Source organism: Prionailurus bengalensis, chromosome E1 (genome assembly GCF_016509475.1).
Source record: "Prionailurus bengalensis isolate Pbe53 chromosome E1, Fcat_Pben_1.1_paternal_pri, whole genome shotgun sequence".
Taxonomy (NCBI): Eukaryota; Metazoa; Chordata; class Mammalia; order Carnivora; family Felidae; genus Prionailurus; species Prionailurus bengalensis.
In genome coordinates this window covers 44,717,460-44,737,725 of record NC_057347.1, presented here as the reverse complement: position 1 = coordinate 44,737,725, position 20,266 = coordinate 44,717,460, and the positions used below count along the sequence as shown (strand labels likewise).

Genomic DNA, 20,266 nt, shown 5'->3' with positions numbered 1-20,266 from the left:
GGTCTTTGAAAGATGTCCATGCCCTAATCCCTGGAATCTGTGGATGTATTACTTACACAATAAAAAGGACTTTGCAGTTATAATTAAGATAAATTATTGTGGATTATCGGAGTGTGCCCAATATAATTACAGGTCCCTTAGGCAGCCAGAAGCAAGAGAGATGTGGCAAAATGAGAGATCGGAGAGATTCAAAGAATGAGGAGGGCTTGGTTTGAAGATGGACGGGGTCATGTAATGTGGAATGCAGATGGTTTTACGGGGCTGAGAGAGACTCCTGGCTAACAGCCAGTAAGGAAACGGGTCCTCAGCCCCAGAACCACAAGGAACTGGATTCTACCAAGAACCTAAATAAGCTTGGAAGTAGATTTTCCTTTAGAGCCTCTTGGTAAGAAGCCAGGCTGGCCAACTCCTTCATTTTGGCCTTGAAAGACCCAGAGAAGAGGAACTAGCTGAACCCACCTGGACTTCTGACCCACAGAGCTGTGAGATAATACATCTGTGTTGTTTGAAGCCGCTAAGTTTGTGGCAATTTGTTATGGCAGCAACAGAAAACGAATGGACCCAAATATACCCAAATTATATGCATGCGAATGTTTTGAATAGAGTCAAAGTTTTTTCAAAGACATACTCCAGGCATTAACTGGAGCCAAACTTAGACATGTATTTTCTAAAATCAGCGAATGAATAAATAAACCGAGAACAAAGTATATCCCAAATGGCACCAGAATAAAACTTATTTCATATCACAGTCAAGTATTAGCATCTATATGTATGCAATGTGTCTGTATGTATGAGATTCATCTTATAGAGATAATGATATCTGTCTTAAAAATGTGTGAATAGGTAACATCTTTCTCCCTTGACAGGAGGCAGGCTTCTCTAGGGCTGGAGCCATCTCTGACTGCTTTCTAATTTCTCCCTAGTATTTCTAGCATGTTAGTAGGTATTACCTTCATTCATGCAGCCTTTCAACAAATACGCATGTCTTTTTTTTAATGTTCATTTATTTTTGAGAGAAAGAGACAGAACACGAACAGAGAAGGGGCAGAGAGAGACAGAAGCACAGAATCCGAAGCAGGCTCCAGGCTCTGAGCTGTCAGCACAGAGCCTGACGTGGGGCTCGAACTCACGAACCGTGAGATCATGACCTGAGCTGAAGTCGGACGCTTAACTGACTGAGCCACCCAGGCATCCCAAATACGAATGTCTTCTTTGCGTCAGGTGCTGCTCTAGGTGCCTAGGCTACACTAGCGCCCTAAATAGACAAAGATCTCTGCACTTATATAAATATAATAAATAGGTAAGTTGGATAACATGTTAGAAGGTAGAAGACAAAGGAAAAAAGAAAAAGAAATGCATGTTGGGGCGATTGGGAGTTCCAGGGATTGAGGGATAGGTTGCTTGTATTAAATACATGAGATCTGAGCAAAGACTTCAAGGGGATGAGGGAATAGATATCTGGGAGAAGAGAGGACCAGACAGAGGGAAGAGCCAGAGTGAAGGTGCCACGGGGAACAGGCCTGGCAGGTTCCAGGAACAGCAAAGAGGCTAGTGTGGCTGGATCGGAGTGAGCAACAGGAGAGGAACAGGAAAGGTCAGAAGTGTAGTGTGTGTGTGTGTGTGTGTGTGGCTATATTTTACCATTTATTTTAAATTTTATTTTAAAATGCATTTAAAAAAAAATTTTTTTTTCAACGTTTATTTATTTTTGGGACAGAGAGAGACAGAGCATGAACGGGGGAGGGGCAGAGAGAGAGGGAGACACAGAATCGGAAACAGGCTCCAGGCTCTGAGCCATCAGCCCAGAGTCTGACTCGGGGCTCGAACTCACGGACCGCGAGATCGTGACCTGGCTGAAGTCGGACGCTTAACCGACTGCACCACCCAGGTGCCCCTTAAAATGCATTTTTAAAAGTTTATTTACTTATTTGGGAAGAGAGAGAGAGAGAGAGAGAGAGAGGAGAGAGAATCCCAAGCAGGCTTCACACTGTCCGTGCAGAGCCTGATGTGAGGCTCAAACTTATGAACTGTGAGATCATGACTTGAGCTGAAATCAAGAGTTGGGCACTTAACCACCCAAGCCACCCTGGCACCCCAAATTTTACTTCAGATTGGTTTTAGATATAGTTGCAAAGATAGCCCAGGGATCCTGTAGATCCCTCACCCAGTTTTCCCTAATGTTAGCACCTTACATTACTCTGGGACATTCATTACATCTAAGAAGCCAACACTGGTGTAGTGCTATTAACTAAACTGTAGACATGAATGGGATTTCATTAGTCTTTCCCACTCCAGGAAATAGTCTATCCCATCCAGGATACTCTATTACATTTAGTTGTCACGTCTTTTTAGCCTCTTCTCTGTCACAGTTTCTCAGACTTTTCTTGTTTTTGATGACCTTGGCAGTTTTGAGGAGTACTGCTCAGGTATTTTGTGGAAGTCCCTCAATCTTGGGTTTTCTAATGTTTTTCTCACGGTTAGCCTGAGATTATGGATTTTTGGAAAGAAGATGAGCAAAGTGAGGTAACGTTCTCCTCACGGTGTAAGAAGGCTGCATATTGTTAAGATGACTCGGCACGGATACATTTACCTGGATTACCTGGCTGAGGGAGTGTTTGTAAGGGTTTCCCCCTGTAAAGTTACTTCCCTCCTTTCCATTTTCTACTCTTTGGAAGCAAGTCACTAAGGGAAGTCCAGACTCAAGGGCCAGAGGGCCGGGGAATGAAGCGCCATCTCCCGGAGGAGGTAATAACTACATTCATTATTTGGAATTCTCTTGTTAAGGGAGAGTTCTCGCTTCTCCATTTAAAAAAAAATTCAATCAATGACCAACTAGGATTTATCCCAGGAATAAAAGGTTGATTTAATAATCAAAACCATGTATTAATGTATCATCTTATCAAGCTAAACATAAAAAATGTGGTAATTTCAAGAGACAGAAAAAAGTACTTGACAAGAACATCTATTCTTGCTATCTAATATCAACAACGTAGAAATACGAAAGAATGCTCTCATCCTAATAAATTTCATCTTTGAAAGACTCTGTAAAAGAAATTCAGTCATTTATTTCTGTCAGTATGGACTTGCAGCTCTTCTTTTTATACTTGGAGTTATAACCCAACACTACTTTATTTATTTTGGTTGCCCCAAATTACTCTAGCTTTAGTCATTGTGAGCCTTTCCAGGTTGCCCTCATGCATCCCTTTGAAAAGCTCCTGTGTCCTTTTGTTTCCTGAGTGCTTCCTTACTTTCTGCCAGTACGACATGTCCCAGGTTTGTCTTGTCTATTCCCTGCCCGGGCCCCGGAATCAGCCATTTATCCAAGCCAGTCTGCTTCTTTTATGGGAGACCGGCATTAGGAGTCGAGATCTGGGTGGTGGGTATGCTGTGGGGGTATTGATGCTTCTAAGTCCTCTCAGCCGACAGAGCTAGGAAATACTGTGCATGGATAGTAACACGTGGATACACACATACTTCTAAGTATTTCTTGATCTGTCCATCTGTATTCATATGAAGCCAGCACCACTGGTTTACTGGAGGCTTCTCCCCGTGTTTATCTGTAACTTCCCACTTCAAACCGTGAGAAACCTGGCTTCTGCCATCTGCCATCCATTTACTGGGTTACTCCACCCAGTCCATAGGTACAACAGTTTCAGAATTGTTAAGCTATACCCCTATGGGAAACAACTTTACTGGCTAGAGTGCGTTGTTTCTGTACAGTTCCTTTTGTGTCGGGTCTTAGAGTTTCCAGTCAAAACACCATTTTCAAAGTTCCTTAGGTCATCTCCTCCCCTCACACCCACCGGACTTATGTTTTAACAGGATCACTCTGGCCGTTAGAAAAACAGACTTTTGGAAGAGTTTGGATACAAGTTGGAGACTGGTGGTCAGGAGGCTATTTTGGGTGAACAACAATGGTGCCTCCGACCAGGGTTGGAGCAGAGGTGGTAAGAACTGGCTGCTTCTAGATGTATTTTAAAGGTGGAGCCAATGAGATTTCCTGGTGGACTGATAGGTAGGGTGAGACAGAAGAGTCAAGATTTTTTTTCCAGAATAGTGAAAGATGGAATATCATCACCTGAGATGGGGAAGGTTGTGGGTCGAGCATGTTTTAAGAATAAGAGGCTGAGGGGAGGGAAGAATGGGGAGGTACTGTTTAGTGGGTGTGGAGGTTCAGTTTGGGAAGATGAAAACGTATGGAGGTGGATGTGGTGACGGCTGTAGAACATGTGAATATATTTAATGCCACTGATCTGTACATATACACTTGAAAATGGTTAACACTGTAATTTTTATGTTATGTGTATTTTTGAAATTAATTAAATTTAGTTTAATTTTTTTATTTTAGAGAGAGAGAGCGAGCATGTGAGTGGGGGAGAGGGGCAGAGGGAGAGAGACAGAGAATCTTAAGCAGGCACCATGCTCAGCATGGAGTCCGACACAGGGCTCGATCTTATGACTCTGGGATCATGACCTGAGCCAAAACTGAGTTGGACACTGAGTGTCACCCAGGTGCCCCTATGTTGTGTGTATTTTACCACAATGAAAAAGAGTGTATGAAGAACACGTCAGAAGTTCAGTTTGGGATGTGTTGATTTTGCAGTATCTATTAGACATATAATTGGAGGTGTCAAGGAGGCAATCACATATGAGCCTGGAGCTGGGGAGAGAGGCTTGGGCTGGACATACACATTTGGGAAGTGTCAGCATGTAAGTAGTATTTAAAACCTGTTCCTTCCTGCAGAAACCACAGGAAGGGACCTTGCCCACTGCCCCCCACCCTCCACTTTGCCTCCTGGCTGACTCTGGTGCTGCCCCGTGTGCCCTTCATGGTTTGCTGTGCCTCTTATTTCTAGGGATGTAGGAGTATAATATAACACTTTCTTCCTCCTTGACGGTCAAGACAGACACCCAAGACGGTGTCTGTCTTATAGTACCCAATTAAAATAGATCCTGGGAACCCTTAAAACAAGCATCAATGTATATGAATGCTATTAGAAAACTTAAAGTTAAAAAAAAATTTTTTTTAATGTTTATTTATTTTTGAGACAGAGAGAGACAGAGCATGAACGAGGGAGGGTCAGAGAGAGGGAGACACAGAATCTGAAACAGGCTCCAGGCTCTGAGCTGTCAGCACAGAGCCTGACGTGGGGCTCAAACTCACAGACCGCGAGATTGTGACCCGAGCCCAAGTCGGCCGCTTAACTGACTGAGCCACCCAGGTGCCCCGAAACCTTAAAGTTTTAGAAGGCTATCAACTGTTGTTGTTGTTGTGATTATTATTATTTTAAAGTTTATTTATTTATTTTGAGAAAGACAGGGACAGCCCGAGTTAGGGAGGGGCAGAGAGAGAGGAAGAGAGAGAGAATTCTAAGCAGGCTCTGCACTTCCCGTGCAGAGCTCCATGCGGGCCTCGAATCCACAAAATCGTGAGATCAAGACCTGAGCCAAAACCAAGAGTCTGACACTTAACCGACTGAGCCACCCAGGCACCCCTATAAACTATTATTAAGGCATTTAGCTCAGTTTTACAAGGATAAATACAATTCCGATGTCGACAATCTTTTGTTTTTCAAACCGGTTTTCCCAGAAATAAAGGTGATTCTTTGCTTCCTGTTTTTTCAACTGGTCCCAAACTTGGAGGGTGAAGCATTAGCCTTCCCAGAACCCAAACACAGTCATGACTGACTTTCTTTCTTTTTGTTTTGTTTTCTTTTTTTTTCTAACGAGTCATGCTTTCCCTTTCCTTTGGGCCTTTGCAGATTCTACTCTGTTTTGCCCAGAACGCTTCCTTTTTGCTGTCTGCCTTCCACTCATTATCCAACCTTCTCTGGGACTCCATTTCTATCCTCCCAAGACCAAGTCAGGAGACTGTCTTTTATGCTCCCATAATACTTTATACTTCCCCTATCATAACTTGTGTCATATTGTGATTTAAATTGTTTCAGTCAAAAATTCACGCTTTAATGATCTGACTTCTCTGAAAGACTTCCTATCAGGGCAATGACCATGTTTCCCAGGCTTACTACATCATGGGCTTTAAATAAATATTTGCTATTTGGACTGATAAACTGTAGGAAGCTTAGCTAATTTTATCATTATGATTTTTTTTTTCTGTGAGAAATCCTGGGGCTTCATTACTTGATTTCTATTTGACTTTGCATTTGTTCTTTTGCATACCCACACGTCCTTATTTGAATAAAAATATTTGTCTAGGACTGTCCAAATTCTAGGAAGATGTCTGTTTGAAAGTAATCGCCCTTCCTTCCCATAAATTAGACACTGAATTAGAACTTCTGGTCTCAAATAGCAGAGGACTACAGTCAACCCTTGAAGTTACAGATCTCAGAGAAGAAAACGATCAGATATATCAAGGAGCTTTCATTTGGGGATGATTCTCATTACCTTGTATTTGTGAAGCATTCAGCTTCCTTTCTTTGTGCTGTAATTGGCACGGGAGAGATCCTGGTAAATCTTTATCCCTGACAAAAGACATGAGAAGATTTAATACATATGGGAAACCAGCAAATGTTAGTTCCATTCTTCAGTTTTTGCTGACTGGAATGACTGTATGCATCACAATATATCCAGAGGAGATGCAGCGAGAAAATGTTGGCCACCAACGTCCACCTCTGCCCTATCCCTGCCCATCGCCCTTACATCCTTAAAAAAAACTCTGATTTTCTCCATTTTACAAAGAGAAAACTGAGGCTCGGAAGGATTAAATAACTTGTCCCAATTGCACAGATAATAGGTAGAAGTCCTGAGATTCAGACTCAGGTTTATCTGACTTCAAAGCTCAAGGATATAAGCCCTACACTATTCCTATTGCTAGAAATATAAATTCAAATTTTTAACGGGTGTAGGGGGTGCCTGAATGGCTCAGCTGGTTCAGCATCTGACTCTGGATTTGGGTTCAGGTCATGATCTCATGGTTTGTGAGTTCAAGCCCCACACTGGGCTCTGTGCTGACAGTGTGGAGTCTGCTTGGGATTCTCTCTCTGCCCCTCCCCTGCTCATGCGTGCATGCTCTCTCTCTCTTAAAAGAAATAAACATAAAAAAATTTTTTTTAACTGGTATAAATAATCTTATGGTGAATATCCTTATACTGAAAACTTTGTATCTATAATTATTTTATGACTTTAACTGCCAAATTGTATTTTTACCTGCATATGAGATAGAGGTAGATATATGTACATCTACATCTATACCTATATCTATATATGGTCTATATGTATATCAACCATATCTATATGTATGTATCTACCTATCTACTGAGAAAGTGATCACTTCTGGAAGGTTTGGAACACTGGGTGACTTTTCATTTCCTCAGAAAAATAAAATCTGGAAAAAAGAGAAAATGTATGGATACTTTGGGGATATTTTGTATAGATCTACAGGAGGTTATTAGTTTAGAGTACATAAAGTACATTATGCATAACTGGGTTTTCTTATAGTAATTTAAAAGTAGGTTTAAAAAATCATAATTTTATACATTAATTTTATTTAAAATACATTTAGGTTTGATACTAAACTAAAAGTTTTATTATTTTTTTTTTTTTGAGAATTTTTTTTTCAACATTTTTATTTTTATTTTTGGGACAGAGAGAGACAGAGCATGAACGGGGGAGGGGCAGAGAGAGAGGGAGACACAGAATCGGAAACAGGCTCCAGGCTCTGAGCCATCAGCCCAGAGCCTGACGCGGGGCTCGAACTCACGGACCGCGAGATCGTGACCTGGCTGAAGTCGGACGCTTAACCGACTGCGCCACCCAGGCGCCCCATATTTTTAATGTTTTATTTATTTTTGGGACAGAGAGAGACAGAGCATGAGCAGGGGAGGGACAGAGAGAGAGTGAGACACAGAATCCAAGGCAGGCTCCAGGCTCTGAGCTGTCAGCACAGAGCCTGACGCAGGGTTCGAACTCACAAACTGCGAAATCATGACCTGAGCGGAAGTTGGACGCTCAACCGACTGAGCCACCCAGGCGCCCCTATTATTATTTTTTTAAATGTTTGTTCATCTCCTGAGAGAGAGAGAGACAGAGTGTGAGCAGGGGAGGGGCAGAGAGAGAGAGGGAGACACAGAATCCGAGGCAGGCTCCAGGCACACGAACTCACGAACTGTGAGATCATGACCTGAACTGAAGTCAGATGCTTAACCGACTGAGCCACCCAGGCGCCCCTAAACTAAAAGTTTTAATGGAATCTCCTAGTTTTTATCTTTTTACAAGAAGCAAATGAAGTGAAACTGGAAGAAATACTACACATGGTAATTTAAAAAATTATCGTTTATGAATTTAGTCTCCTCCTCAGTATCTAGTAGGTTCAACTCATTTTCAAAGAGGGACCTAGGGAAAAAAGGAGGTAATAGGTCTCAAAATGCACCATTCCCAACTTTTACAACATGGAATTTTACCTAATTAGTTTGTTTTCTCTGCTTTTACCAACACTGATTTCTTCTGCTGCTGTTTCCATTCTATCACTTATTTGAATCTCTGAAAACTCCAGTTTGCCTTACTCAGGTTATTTTATATTCATCGTATTTCTAAATATAAACAGGTTCCTTTTGCATGATATAAAAGATGCGGTAGATGGAGAAATAGGAAGTTCTCGAGAAGCAAGTCAGGCAGTGTGATGTCTTTATTAGCAACATTCAAAAAGGATCCTCTTGGCAGAATTTCAAACCACACAGGAAATGGTCTTTTTATTTTATAATGTTTCAGAGCTTTGAAGAACCTTAGGTTTGGAATGAGCCTGGGCTGGCCTCTCATCTCATGTAGGAATTCCCTCTACGTGTGCTTTGTCTAGACTTTGCTTGACTCCTTTCAGTGACAAGAACGTCACTAGTTCAAGAGACAGTTTGAAATGCAGGGTGAGGGAACAATGAGATCAAGGGACTTGGTGGCTGTAAGGTGTCCTGCCCACATCTCTCGGAAAGAGGTCAGGAATCTATTCCTGCAGCAGCGAACGGCACAGTCAAGGACGCTTGGAGAAATCTCTCCAAGTGGCAGAGAAAATGGGTGGTTGTGAGGGAGAAGAGAGGCTCTTCTTCTTGTGCTCTGATAAAATATAGATCAGGCTGTTTTAGTCACTAGTGGCTACTGTTTATTGGAATTTGTAATTATCAGACGGAGGAAAAAGCTTTTGCTAATATCACAGGCAAATCTCCCTTCCCAATTTTAGCTCAAGGTCAGTCACGGCTAATTTACTAGATTTCATTTTACCCATCATATTTGAGCTACAGACCTTCTCTGTACTGACTTGCTTAGGGGATTAGGTCTTCTTTGTGATCCCCTAATGTTATTCGCCTTTAAACTGGCACTCAACCCGTTTCAGATTCTGTGTCTCCCTCTCTCTCTGCCCCTCCTGTTCATGCTCTGTCTCTCTCTGTCTCAAAAATAAATAAACGTTAAAAAAAAAAATTAAAAAAGAAAAAAAAGAAAAAAGGGGCGCCTGGGTGGCTCAGTCGGTTGAGTGTCCGGCTTCGGCTCAGGTCACGATCTCACAATCCGTGAGTTCGAGCCCCGCGTCGGGCTCTGTGCTGACAGCTCAGAGCCTGGAGCCCATTTCAGATTCTGTGTCTTCCTCTCGCTGACCCTCCCCTGTTTATGCTCTGTCTCTCTCTGTCTCAAAAATAAATAAACATTAAAAAAAATTAAAAAAAAATAAACTGGCACTCAAAATATCTTAATGTACTACTGACAACTTCTTAAGCCCTCTAGGATATTCTGTCACCTTACACAAAAATTGTCTCTCATTTGGGCGAACAGGAAGAACTTTTTGTTTCTCCGATCAAAAAGGATTTTTTCTTTTCATAAAAATCTTTATCTTCAATTCATATGTTTTGTTTTATAACTAAATTTATCACAGGATACTTGAAGAACATCCTAATTTGTTTCCTCATAGCCTTTACGGGTATTTAATACATTTACCACCTTAATAATTCTTTTTTTCCATTTATTTTATTTTTAAATTTTATTTATTTAAATTCAAGTTATTTAACATACAGTGTAGTAATGGTTTCAGGAGTAGAACCCAGTGATTCATCACTTATGTAGAACACCCAGTGCTCATCCCAATAAGTACCCCCTTAATACCCATCACCCGTTTAGCCCACCCCTCCCACCTCACCTCCAGCAACCCTCAGTTTGTTCTCTGTATTTAAGAATCTCTGATGGTTTGCCTCCCTGTTTTTTTTTAATGTTTAATGTTTATTTATTTTGAGACAGAGAGAGAGCAAATGGAGAGGGGGAAGGGAGGGGAAGAGAGAATTCCAAGCAGGTTCCATGCTGTCAGTGCAGAGCCCAATGTGGGGCTCGAACTCACAAACTGTGAGATCATGACCTGAGATGAAATCAAGAGTCAGATGCTTAAACGACTGGGTCACCTAGATGCCCCCTCTCTGTTTTTAGGTTATTTTTCCTTCCCTTCCCCTATGTTCATCTGTTTTGTTTCTTAAATTCCACATATGAGTGAAATCATATATATGTCTTTCTCTGACTTATTTTGCTTGGTATAATACACTCTAGTTCCATCCACATTGTTGCAAATGGCAAGACACCTTAATAATCCTTTATCTTAATCTACTTATCACCTGAATACATTCATTACTTACCTCTTGCCATGGGAGCTGGGTACTTTTGTTAGAGGATTCAGCTTAACTTTTGATTTAATATCAGAAACTGCCATGGGGCCAATAACTCTGTCTGGAATTCAGAAGATACAAATAGATCAAATCACAGATTAATTCCTCTATTTTCTTTTGCAACTTCCCTAGCTTAAGACCTAGAGTTTGAAGTCCAGGGCCTTGAGGAATGGTAATATGTGCAAATTCAAGTTAGAGGTGTGTGCAGAGTTGGAAGGCCATGCGGAAGGGCCCTTCACCGTCCAGAGATCTCTAAGCAAAATTCGTATCATTGTCTACCCCCTTCACAGAGTAAAAATAAGTGGTACCATGTGACATAAAGCATCCTAGAAAGATGTGGAAAGAGTTATTTAAAGACAAAATTTATTTCTGAAATTGGTAGAATATACACGTCGTAATTGACAGAGAGTAAAACGTTACAGCATTTATAAAATATTTACCTACTTATTTATATCTTGGATACCTGCCTGGTAGTAAGTAGATCTTCCCAGGGTTTCCTTCCTGGAGGTCCCTCCCTGTCCCCTCAGTTCTTATGAACCTACTCGTCTTCCTTAAAAGCAGGAGTGGAGGTAGGATACAATGCTGTTTCACTGCCCTAGACTCTCCTGAATGGACTTTTAACCAGTAGAGCCTCCCTAGTCCTGCCTTTCCACTTCTGCAGAGTTTGGACATCAGGGCCTATGGGCCCGAAGCCAGGTTGGTAGGGCTTCCCCCTTTTATTGTTGGCTTGCCCTCTCTAATTATTTTTTCAAAGTATATTAGGTGGTTCACTGACAAGAATACTGGGTTGCTGACTTAGGAATAATAGACAATCAAATACTATGAAACCACGAAGAAAAAGTCTGTGTACATTTAGTTATAGTTTGATCCATTTTCCCAGCTCTTCACCTCAGAGCCTGGAAAGCCAGTTGTTTCCAAACAACTCAATTACATATGTTCACAGTCCAAAAACCTACCATAGAACTGGGAACTCCGGAGAGGCTCAACAATTTAGGCACTTGAAAGGTGCTGCGAAATCATCCTCATGGTACAAAATAATCATTCCTTTAAAAAACTACCTTCAATCTCTCTTAGAGATGATAGATTTGGAAAAAAAAAAAAAGGACTCAGCATAAATTCCTACACAATCCAGATATTTGCCTACTTCTAAGCCGCGCTACCTACCACCCCTGGGCTTCAATCAGATCAAGAATCCAATAAAGGGTTTGTTCCATCATACAACTGTGACCTCATTCACTTCTCAGGCTTGGGCCCAGGAGAGAATGACTTATAAGCTCCTTCCAGATTTAAAGCAACAGGTTTTTCAATGTGGTTCATTTAGTACCCTTGGGGTATCGTGGGTGTGAATTACAGAATGGGAATGTTTTGACACTGTCGGGGTTTCAGGGGAGGGGAAGGTTTTTTTTTTTTTTTAATTCTGTATTAGAATATTTCCATGTTAAACATCAGTGAGTTGGAAGTTGTTCGAATGAAAAATTTTACTGAAATGCCTTGATTTAATGGTGATTAAGAACCACTTCATTAATTGTTTTAGCCTAGAAAGAAGGACAAAAAATACCCGAAACTCTCATAGATTTGTAGACTGTGGTATTATTGGAAAGAGTGATTGAAAAAGAGCAATTTAAAAAAGGATTATGATTGTTGGGGCGCCTGGGTGACTCAGTCGGTTGAGTGTCCGACTTTGGCTCAGGTCATGATCTTGCGGTTTGTGGGTTCAAGCCCGGCGTCGGGCTCTGTGCTGACAGCTCGGAGCCTGGAGCCTGCTTAGAATTCTGTGTCTCCCTCTCTCTCTGCCCCTGCCCCGCTCGCGCTCTCTCTCTGTCTCAAAAATAAATAAAAACATTTAAAAAAATTTTTAAAAAAGGATTATGATTGTTTTAATTAGAAACTTTAATATTCAAGATCTGACATGCCTAATGGCATGGTAAATCAAATAACATGACTTAGGCATATTTTTATAGTCTTCCTTGTGGCTAAACACAGATACCTTTGGCACCCAAGGTTTAGCTTGAGCCCCCAAAATTGTTTCAGGTCTCATTCAGGAGCTGCAGTTCTAGAGGCTTCTTATTCCTGTTCTCAGAGTTTATTGTAAGCATAATTTGACACTTCCCTAGTCTTTTGAACTTGATATTTGCCTCCCATTCTGGTCTGGGATACAGAGGGAAAGAAAGTGATGGTTTAATTTATGAATGAATTAAACAAGTATTTAATAAGGGCCTACTGTATTACGGGCCTATCAAGAATAAAATGGGAATTATGGGGGCACCTGGGTGGCTCAGTTTGTTGAACGTCTGACTCTTGATCTCAGCTCAGGTCATGATCTTATGGTTTGGGAGATCGAGCCCTGCATCAGGCTCTGCATTGACAGTGTGGAGCCTGCTTGGGATTCTTGCTCTCCCTCTCTGCACCTCTCTCGCTTGTGCGTGTGCTCAATAAATAAATAAATAAACTTAAAAAACAAAATAAAATGGGAATAATGGCATTGTCATTGGATGGGATTGTTGAGAAATATTATTATTTTAAATATTATTTTAAACTGCGGTAAAAACACATAGCAAAATTTACTATCTTAACCATTTTAAGCATACAGTTTATCAGTTTATTTTTTAAAGTTTTATTTTTAATGTTTGTTTATTTATTTATTTATTTATTTATTTATTTATTTATTTATTTTTGAGAGAGAGAGAGCGCATGTGCACACAAGCAGGGGAGGGCAGAGACAGAGGGAGACACAATTTGAAGCAGGCTTCAGGCTCTGAGCTGTCAGCACAGAGCCCGATGAGGGGCTTGAACTCACGGACTGCAAGATTATGACCTGAGCTGAAATTGGGGGCTTAACCAACTGAGCCACCCAGGGGCCCCTAAGCATATGTTTGTAACTAAGTATATTTAAATTTGGGGCCCCTGGGTGGCTCAGTCAGTTAAGTTTCCGACTCTTGATCTTGGCTCAGGCCACGATCTCCTGGTTCATGAGTTTGAGCCCCACATTGGGCTATGCACTGTCAGCACTTGCTTGGGATTCTCTCTCTCCCTCTCTGTCTCTCACCTGCTTGTGCTCTCTCAAAATAAATAAATACACTTAAAAAAAAGTATATTTACATTGTTGTGCAATCAACTTCCAGAACTTTATTTTGCATAAATGAACCTCTAAATTCACTGAACAATAGCTCCCCAATTTACCCCTCCCTTTAATCCCTGGCAACCACAATTCTATTTTCTATGAATTTGACTTCAGAAATCTCATCTAAGTGGAATCACACAGTATTTGTCTTTTTGTGACTGGTGTATTTCACTTAGCATAATGTTCTCAAGGTTCACCCATGTTGTAGCCTGTGTCAGAATTTTCTTATTTTTTAAGCCTGAATAATATTCCATTTTATGTACCACATTTTATTTATCCATTTATCTGTCACTGGACACTTGGGTTTCTTCCACCTTTTGGCTACTGTGAATAACGTTGCTATGACACATTGGTGTACAAATATTTCTTTGAGACCTTGCTTTCAATCCTTTAGCTTTATACCCAGAAGTGGAATTGCTGAATCACACAGTAATTATATTTTTAATTTTTTAAAGAAATATTGTTTTCCATAGTGGCCATCATTTTACATTCCTGCCAAAAGTGCACAAGAATTCCAATTTATCCACATCCTTTCCTGTTTTTTTTTTTTTGATAATAGCCACCCTGATGGGTATGAGGTCATATATCTTATTGTGGTTTCAATTTATATTTCCCTAATAATCATTAGGGATTATTAATGTTGAGCATCTTCTCATATGCTTGATGGTCATTTGTATATCTTCTGTGGAAAACTGTGTATTCAATTCTTTTGCTTACTTTCTAATTTTTTTTCTGTTGTTGAGTTGTAGTTCTTTATATTTTCTGGATATTAACCCCTTATTATATAAAATATTTGCAAATATTGTCTTCCATTCTGTAGGTTGCCTTTTTACTCTGCTGATTGTGGTCTTTGATGCACAGTAGTTTTAGATTTTTATGTGGTCCAATTTCTTTTTTTATTTTTAAATTTTCCTTTATTTATTTTGAGAGAAAGAGAGAGTGTGGGGGAGGGGTGGAGAGAGAGAGAGAATCTCAATCAGGCTCCGAGCTGCCAGTGCAGAGCCTGACGTGGGGCTTGATCTCACGAAATATGAGATCATGACCTGAGCTGAAATCAAGAGTCGAACACTTAATGAACTGAGCCACCCAGGCACCCCTGTGGTCCAATTTATTTCTACTTTTGTTGCATGTGCTTTTGGTATAATATCCAAGGAATCATTACCAAACCCAATACAATGAAGCTTTTCTCCTATGTTTTCTTCTAAGCATTTACAGCTTTAGGTCTTCTGTGTAGGGAAAAGTAGAATTTTAATGTGTAGCACTGAGGGAAGAGCTGTTTAGAGTGGAAAAGGAACAAAAGTATGTAGAATAATCATGAAAATTAGGAGACAAAGAACAGCTCAACCACATTAGAGGATAGGATTGCATGAAGTGAGTGGGAGCAGAAATAATTAGGTAGGTTGGATTAGGTGTGGTTCATAGAACAGAGATTGCAAATTTGATCCTCACACAAATTTCATTAGGCTTATACCACATTTAAAAACTTGAATTTCAAAAGTGAAAACATGGGTAAATTAAGAGTTATCAGTTTACGACTTCTCATGAAAAACCCAAAGATCGGAAAACATGGGGCCCACATTCCTGCTTAGCCATAATTGGCTGGAGCAGAACAACTGTCATCCCCTTAACTGGAACCATATGTTTTCTGATTGCCATAGTCCCCATCATTTTTTGTAGTTTCCTAGACCAACCATGTCACTTATTTAATGTCTTTTTTTTTTTTTTTTTAGACATATATACATCTTCATTGTTAAGCTGAGGCATTCTGGACTTTATTAGCTCCGGGGAATCCTGAAGATATTTGAGTAGGAATGTTGAATGTCTATAGCTGTTTTCAATGGGAATTAATTCAACCATATTACTCTGACAGTTGCCTAGGCTCATATTCTCTTCTGACCTTATGAAGAATAAGAAGGAAATGAATATTAGATGGGCAGAATATTAGTAGTAGGCTTCTTTCTATGTAGTACTGTTTGCTAAAGGAGAAAAACTTCATGACAAAAGGTTGTGTCTTGGTGTGATTTATAATTTGTAAGTTCTGAAAACCTAATTTTTTTTTAATGTTTATTTATTTTTGAGAGAGAGAGAGAGAGAGCGCACACAAGCAGGGGAGGGGCAGAGAGAGAGAGAAGGAGACACAGAATCTGAAGCAGGCTCCAGGCTCTGGCTGTCAGCACAGACCCTGCCATGGGGCTTGAACCCACAGACTGAGAGATCATGACCTGAACCAAAGTCGGACAATTAACCGAGTCACCCACGCACCCCTGAAAACCTAATATATTAGGGTAAAGTCTAGTTCATCTTGTACCGTTAAAGATATATGAGCTTTAAGGAGAAGAAAATCTCACCAGTTCTGTCATTTACCAGATTGATGGGAACGGTACTTTTCAGAAAAAGAAAAAATGTAGCTAACTCTCTGTTAGAGATACTGCCCCAGTAGGCCAGTTTTTTTTTTTACAGGCAGATTCCTTTGTTTCTCTCCCTGGCTGTTTTGCTTTCATTGAGTGTCAGCACCTTGAGGTCAGAAGCTGCAATGTTCTATGACAGAGTCCTAGGAGATGTTCATTGAATGACTGGGGAAAGTCGAGATGTTCCTTCCTTTTGGGCACAGAAACTGTACTTCCCAGCAACTCCCTCATCTTTGGCTTTTCTCACTCTTTATCACCTAGAAATCATCAGGGTATGTCAGCATGAAGGAAATATTATTTCCTACCTTAACTCTGGTAACGTGGGTAGGCAAAATCCTTTGGGATGACGTCATCCTTTAATTTTTCCCCCCCAAATTTTTATTTAAGTTCTAGTTAGTTAACATATAATATTGGTTGCAGGAGAAATTAGTAATTCATCATTTATATATAACACCTAAGTGCTCATCACAACAAGTGCCCTCCTTAATACCCATCACCCATTTAGCCCATCCCCTGCCCACTCCCCTCCTTCAATCCTCAGTTTGTTCTCTCTAGTTAAGAGTCTCTTGTGGTTTGCTTCCCTCTCTCTTTCTTTTTTCTTAAAAATTTTTTTTAAATGTTTATTTATTTTTGAGAGACAAAGAGAGACAGAGTGTGAGCAGGGGAGGGGCAGAGAGAGAGGGAGACACAGAATCTGAAGCAGGCTCCAGGCTCCGAGCTGTCAGCACAGAGCCCGATGTAGGTCTTGAGCTCAAGGACTGTGACATCATGACCTGAGCCAAAGTTGGTTGCTCAACTGCCTGAGGCACTCAGGCAGTCCTTCCCTTTTTATTTTTTTCCCCTTCCTCTGTGTTCATCTGTTTCTTAAATTACATGTGAGTGATGTCATATGGTATTTGTCTTTCTCTGACTTATTTCACTTAAGTGAAATACACTCTAGCTCCATCCACATCATCACAAATGGCAAGATTTCATTCTTTCTGAAGGCTATTCTTCCATTGTATATATACACCACATCTTCATTTATCCTTTCATCAGTCAATGGACATTTGGGCTCTTTCCATAATGTGGCTATTTTTGGTAATGCTGGTATAAACACCAGGGTTCATGTGCCCCTTTGAATCAGTATTTTTGTATCCTTTGGGTAAATATCTAGTGGTGCAATTGCTGGGCCATAGGGTAGTTGTATTTTTAACTTTTTAAGGAACCTCTATATTGTTTTCCAAAGTGGCTGCATCAGTTTGTATTCCCACCAACAGTGCAAGAGGGTTCCCCTTTCTTGGCATCCTTACCAACATATGTTGTTTCTTTTGTTAATTTTAGCTATTCTGACAGGCGTGAGGTGGTATCTCATTGTGGGTTTTGATTTGTATTTCTCTGATGATGAGAGACGTTGAGCATCTTTTCATGTGTCTGTTAGCCATGTGGATGTCTTCTGTGGGAAAATGTCTATTCATGTCTTCTTCCCATTTCTTAACTGGATTATTTGTTTTTGGGTGCTGAGTTTGACAAGTTATTTACAGATTTTGGATACTAATCCTCTATCAGATATATCATTTGCCAAGATCTTCTCCCATTCCGTAGGCTGCCTTTGAATTTTGTTGATTGTTTCCTTCACATACAAGTATGTGCAGAAGCTTTTTATCTTGATGAGCTCCCAATAGTTCATTTTTGCTTTTGTTTCCCTTGTCTCGGGAGATGTGTCTAGTAAGAAGTTGCTGTGGCCGATGTCAAAGAGGTTGCTACCTGTTTTGTCCTTTAGGATTTTGATGATTTCCTGTCTCACATTTAGGTCTTTCATCCATTTTGAGTTTATTTTTGTGTATGGTGTAAGAAAGTGGTCCGGGTTCATTCTTCTGCACGTGCTGTCCAGTTTTCCTGACACCATTTGTTAAAGAGACTGTCTTTTTTCCATTGGTTATTCTTTCCCGCTTGGTTGAAGATTAGTTGGCTATACATTTGTGGGTCCTTTTCTGGGTTCTCTATTCCATTCCATTGACCTATGTGTCTGGTTTTTGCCAGCACCACACTGTCTTGATGATTAGAGCTTTGTAATACTAGCTTTAAGCCCAGAATTATGATGCCTCCAGCTTTGTTTTCCTTTTTTAGGATTGCTTTAGCTATTCAGGGTCTTTTGTGGTTGCATACAAATTTTAGGGATGGCCCAGTCCTGAGGATCCCCAGTTCCTCTCTTGCTCCCTCCTGAGTTGTCTAGATTAATGATAATGGAAATATTTGCAGAAATTAAAAGGCTTACTCCCCTTTACACAATACCATTTTAGCTATTACTCATTTAGACCAACTAGTTATAATTTAAAAATATATGTACATCAACATGGATGGTTCTTTTGGAGCAGCAACAATGGAAATACACAGCAAAAACACTCACCCCCATCCCATTCCAGCAAGGCATGGATTCGAGAATGGGAGGGGGATTACAAGAATCAATATACATAGGCCCTAAGAGGAAAATACAAATATGTGACAACCACCTGTTCCTCTCATTGGTTTAGCTTGAGAATCAATCCAAAATATCAGAAAATTTTGCTAGCATCAACTTGATAGCAAGTTTTAATATTAAATTGTTTGACCCATATTCTGAAAACCACTAAATACTCTGATTTCCAGTATCTCCTCTTTCCATAATATTTGCATCCATACATATTTGAATTCATTTCTTCACTAACTCAACAAATATAACACCAAATATAACACTAACTCAACAAATATAACAAATATATTCATTGGTCTCTTCACTTAGGAAATGGCAGTTCCATCCTTCCAGGCCTGTACTCCATCCTGTTCAGGCCAAACCCCTGGAATATGTTCCATTCCTCTTCTCTTGTATTCCACATCTAATCCAATCCACTCATTCCATAAATATTTTTTTGTGTGCCTACTATGTTCTAGGCCCTGGGATACATCAGGGAATATATCTATCAGGAAATACTGTTGATTCCATCTTCAGAATATATATGTAACCAAATTACTTTCCCCCACCTCCATTTCTACCTGCACTTCTTGTCTAACTGGTCTCCCTGCTTCTGCTCTTGCCTCATCCACTCCTTGCCAAGTCTATCCTATACACAGAAGCCAGGATAATCGTTTTAAAATTTAAATCAGATCATATCATGTCTCTGCTCAAATCCTCCAGTAGTTTCCTACGTCACTCAGGGTAAAAATCCAACTTTTACAATGCCCTTCAAGGCTTATATGATCTGTTACTACTGCACCTGTTTCCCCAACCCTGCCATTGGAACACGTCATTGCAGGGTCCTGGAATTGTGCACTGCAGAGCCTACGTGCCTGAATGTGATGGTCCTGTCTCCTAGTCTATGACTTTATCTCTTCCTATACTGCCCTTGGTCACTCTGGCTAATTTGCTTTTTCTCAAATACTGCAAGCATGCCTCTGTATAAAGGCATTTACACTTGCTCTGCCCTCTGCATGGAGTGTTCTTGCCCTAGATTATTCATGGCTTACACCCTTACCTCCTTATTTTTTTCCTCAAATGTCCTTTATCAGCAAGGCCTTTCTTGCTTACCTTCTCCCACTTCCAGCATTCCTTATACCCTCTTTCCTTGTTCTTTTTTAAATCTGTAATCTCTGTCATACTATTATCTTATTTGTTTATTGCATACATCTCTTTACTAGAGTGTAAGTTCCATGGGGGTAGGGATTTTTGTCCTCAGCACGTAGAACAGTGCTTGCACATGGTTGACACTGATAGTTTAAATGAATGGATACATGCATCCATTCATCCCTTCAGCAGATACCTATTATTTGCTAGGGACAGAGAATAAAGTCTTAAAAAAATGGTATGCCTACCCAGCTAGGTATGCCTAGCTGACAGACAAGTGGGACAAATTCATCCAAATTCAACTTTTCATGATCTGTGACAGAAGTCATCAAAATTAATAGTCATCAAAATTAATAGAAACTAAATATCCCAGGAGGCAGGCATGTGTTAAATTTAGTTACGCCAATAGTCATCTAGCCAGAACCAAATGGGATGAAGGGCTGATTTCACTTAATTTACTTGTGGGCCTATCCTAGGTGGTTTAGACCTGGTAGGCTGGTGTATAATT

The 20,266-nt window shown here is 40.3% G+C and overlaps 1 protein-coding gene across 3 annotated transcripts in view; it reads right to left on the bottom strand.

Annotated features, from left to right (window-relative positions):
* EFCAB3 (EF-hand calcium binding domain 3) overlaps positions 1-20,266 on the bottom strand; it is a 108,615-nt gene that overhangs the window by 16,501 nt on the left and 71,848 nt on the right. For 2 of the 3 annotated variants that reach the window (XM_043584903.1, XM_043584905.1), the window contains 2 exons: positions 10,620-10,710; positions 6,406-6,482 (listed from right to left, as the gene is read on the bottom strand). In XM_043584903.1, the coding sequence (XP_043440838.1) occupies positions 6,406-6,482; positions 10,620-10,710 (168 nt within the window). Of the gene's footprint in view, positions 1-6,405; positions 6,483-10,619; positions 10,711-11,605; positions 11,867-20,266 lie in introns of those variants that run through there. The other variant, XM_043584906.1, reaches the window with a different exon arrangement.